General features: G+C 41.4%; 1 protein-coding gene across 1 annotated transcript; it reads left to right on the forward strand.

Annotated features, from left to right (window-relative positions):
- The first annotated feature begins 1,451 nt into the window (after positions 1-1,451).
- LOC118909750 (olfactory receptor 5AN1-like) lies at positions 1,452-2,390 on the forward strand. Its single transcript, XM_036880488.2, has one exon. The coding sequence runs from the start codon at positions 1,452-1,454 to the stop codon at positions 2,388-2,390; it is 939 nt and encodes a 312-aa protein (XP_036736383.2).
- Positions 2,391-2,614: the final 224 nt, after the last annotated feature.

Here is a 2,614-nt window from a genome sequence, read left to right on the forward strand (position 1 = left end):
TATGCATTGGTTTCCCTACCTGTATGGGATGGCAGAACAGGCTCTAAGGCCAGAACTCACCAAGGGTCCCAAATCCAGAACTGCCCACTATTTCCTGCTCAGATGGGGCCGGCATCTGGGCTCTGCTGATGGGCAAAGCCTGTAGTTGACATTTCTGCTTGGGTGCCACTGCAGGTAGGAACAGTCTGCCAATATCTCAGGGCAGGTTGTTGTTAAGTCCTGCCCTCTTCTCTGTCACAGTCTGATTCACAGTGATCAAACCCCACAGATTCCTCTGAAGTCTCCACCAAGGTAAGACAAGAGTGGGATTCCCAGAAGTTATCCACAATTCTGGGGGATGTAGATGTCCACCTTGGGCTATCTTATTCCCACTTTGGAAACCATAGGCCAAAGGGACTCTGTTGGTGTGGCACTATGCCAGCAGGATGGAGAGGCAATACAGTCAGAATGTAGCTGCCCCTTTACCCTTCTAATATGATCCTTCTTGGTCTCTGTGGTCTGCAGTTGGGGGTGCTTTAGCATCAGCCCCATGCTGTAGGATTTTCACAATGGTTTCTTATCTATGAGAAGTTACCAGAAGTTCTTCCGGTGAGGGGAACTGGCCTATATTGGGATGGTGCTGGGATCCTATATGGCTGGGATCAGAAATGGCCTATATTGCCATCTTGATGATGTCACTCAGAACTAAAACTCTAAAGTCTGAACTCTTAACCACTGTACTATGATGTTTCCTAAAAAGAAAATAAATTGAGACAATAGTTGGGGCCAATAGTGAGTTGTTGTAATAGTTGTAACTATGGAATAGTTCATATGAAGACCTCCCTAAGAAGACTTATTCCATAACTTTATTGGGCATTACTCCTGAACCCCAAGAAAATATTACCAGAATTATATGTTATAATATAATTTTCCAGTCCAGTTTGAAGCTGTTATAGTAAATATATTTGTTTAAAAATTTGAGAAGTTATTATAAACAGGGGGTAATTATACTGACATGTAAAATAAGTTTTAAAAAATGATATGGATGACCATCTGGGAAAGATGAGTTATTTTAAACTATTTCTGGAATGATGCCACTTATTCTTTACTAGTATAAAGAAGTTACATATTGATTTACCAGTGGTCTTTAAAAAATCTGTTATTTTATTCAATGATCTTATAATAATAACAGGATTTCTATTTCTTATTTTTAAAAGTTGTTAGTAAACTTTTAAAACATCTCTTTCAGTTTTCATGGGACCTCATGTAATAATTGCAAATTATTTGAGAATGTGCTTCTTGACAATTTGAGATGAAAACCTGGGGTTTTCCCTCCAGGACAGTGAGCATTTCCCTTTTTCTGGTGCTCCATGGAGGAAAAAGCTGGCACATGGGAGAATTGTAATGCTATCAATTTAGTTGTCAGCAGTGCATTCTCTTGTCTCTTTTCTTACCTTAGGAGCACCGAGGCTATGATTAGGAGAGGAAATATTACAGAGATCACCTACTTCATCCTCTTGGGCTTCTCTGATTTTCCCAGAATCAAAGCAGTGCTCTTTGCTATATTCCTGGTAATCTACGTTACAACTCTGACTTGGAACCTGAGCCTCATCATCTTAATAAGGATGGATTCCCACCTCCACACACCCATGTACTTCTTCCTCAGTAACTTGTCCTTCCTAGACATCTGCTATGTGACCTCCACAGCCCCCAAGATGCTCTCCGACTTCTTCCAGGAACAGCATACTATCACCCTAGTGGGTTGTGCTGTTCAGTACTTCGTCTTTTCAACCATGGGAATGAGTGAGTCTTGTCTCATGACAGCCATGGCCTATGACCGCTATGCTGCCATTTGTAATCCACTTCTCTATTCATCAGTCATGTCACCCAAGCTCTGTGTTGGCATGGTGCTGGGATCCTATATGGCTGGACTCTCTGCTTCTATATCCCAAGTGTGTGCCATGTTTCAGCTCCACTTCTGTGGGCCTAATGTCATCCACCACTTCTTCTGTGACATGCCTCAGCTGCTAGTCCTGTCCTGCACTGACACTTTCTTTGTTCAACTCTTAACTGCTGTATTAACAATATTCTATGGAATAATAAATGTTCTAGTTATCATAGTATCCTATTGCTATATCGTCATCTCCATCATGAAGATCACTACAGCTAAAGGCAGGTCCAAGTCTTTCAACACCTGTGCTTCTCACCTGACAGCAGTTTCCCTCTTCTATACCTCAGGTATGTTTGTCTATTTGAGTTCCAGCTCCGGTGGTTCTTCCAACTTTGACAGATTTGCATCTGTTTTCTACACAGTGATGATTCCCATGTTGAATCCTTTGATTTACAGTCTGAGGAACAAGGAAATCAAAGATGCCTTGACGAGGTTGCAAAAGAAGGGAGGGTATTGCTGACTTTATGGATTCTGAGATTTCTGACAGATTTGTCCTGTCAGAATCCCCTTAAACCACAATACCAAGCCCATGAATAGACTATGAAGCAATCTATACTGCCTTTGGGCAAAGAAGGCTGAGTTTGGCACAGATAATATGCCAAAAAGGACCGACAGCCTATTCAGTCACATAAACCAAATTTTTTTTTTAAGTCTTGAAGCTTCATTCCTTTCACCTACATGAGG

The sequence above is a fragment of the Manis pentadactyla genome, chromosome 9 (assembly GCF_030020395.1).
Source record: "Manis pentadactyla isolate mManPen7 chromosome 9, mManPen7.hap1, whole genome shotgun sequence".
NCBI lineage: Eukaryota > Metazoa > Chordata > Mammalia > Pholidota > Manidae > Manis > Manis pentadactyla.

Coding starts and splice junctions, on each gene's coding strand:
- LOC118909750 (XM_036880488.2), top strand. CDS start 1,452: ATGATTAGGAGAGGAAATATTACAGAGATCACCTACTTCATCCTCTTG.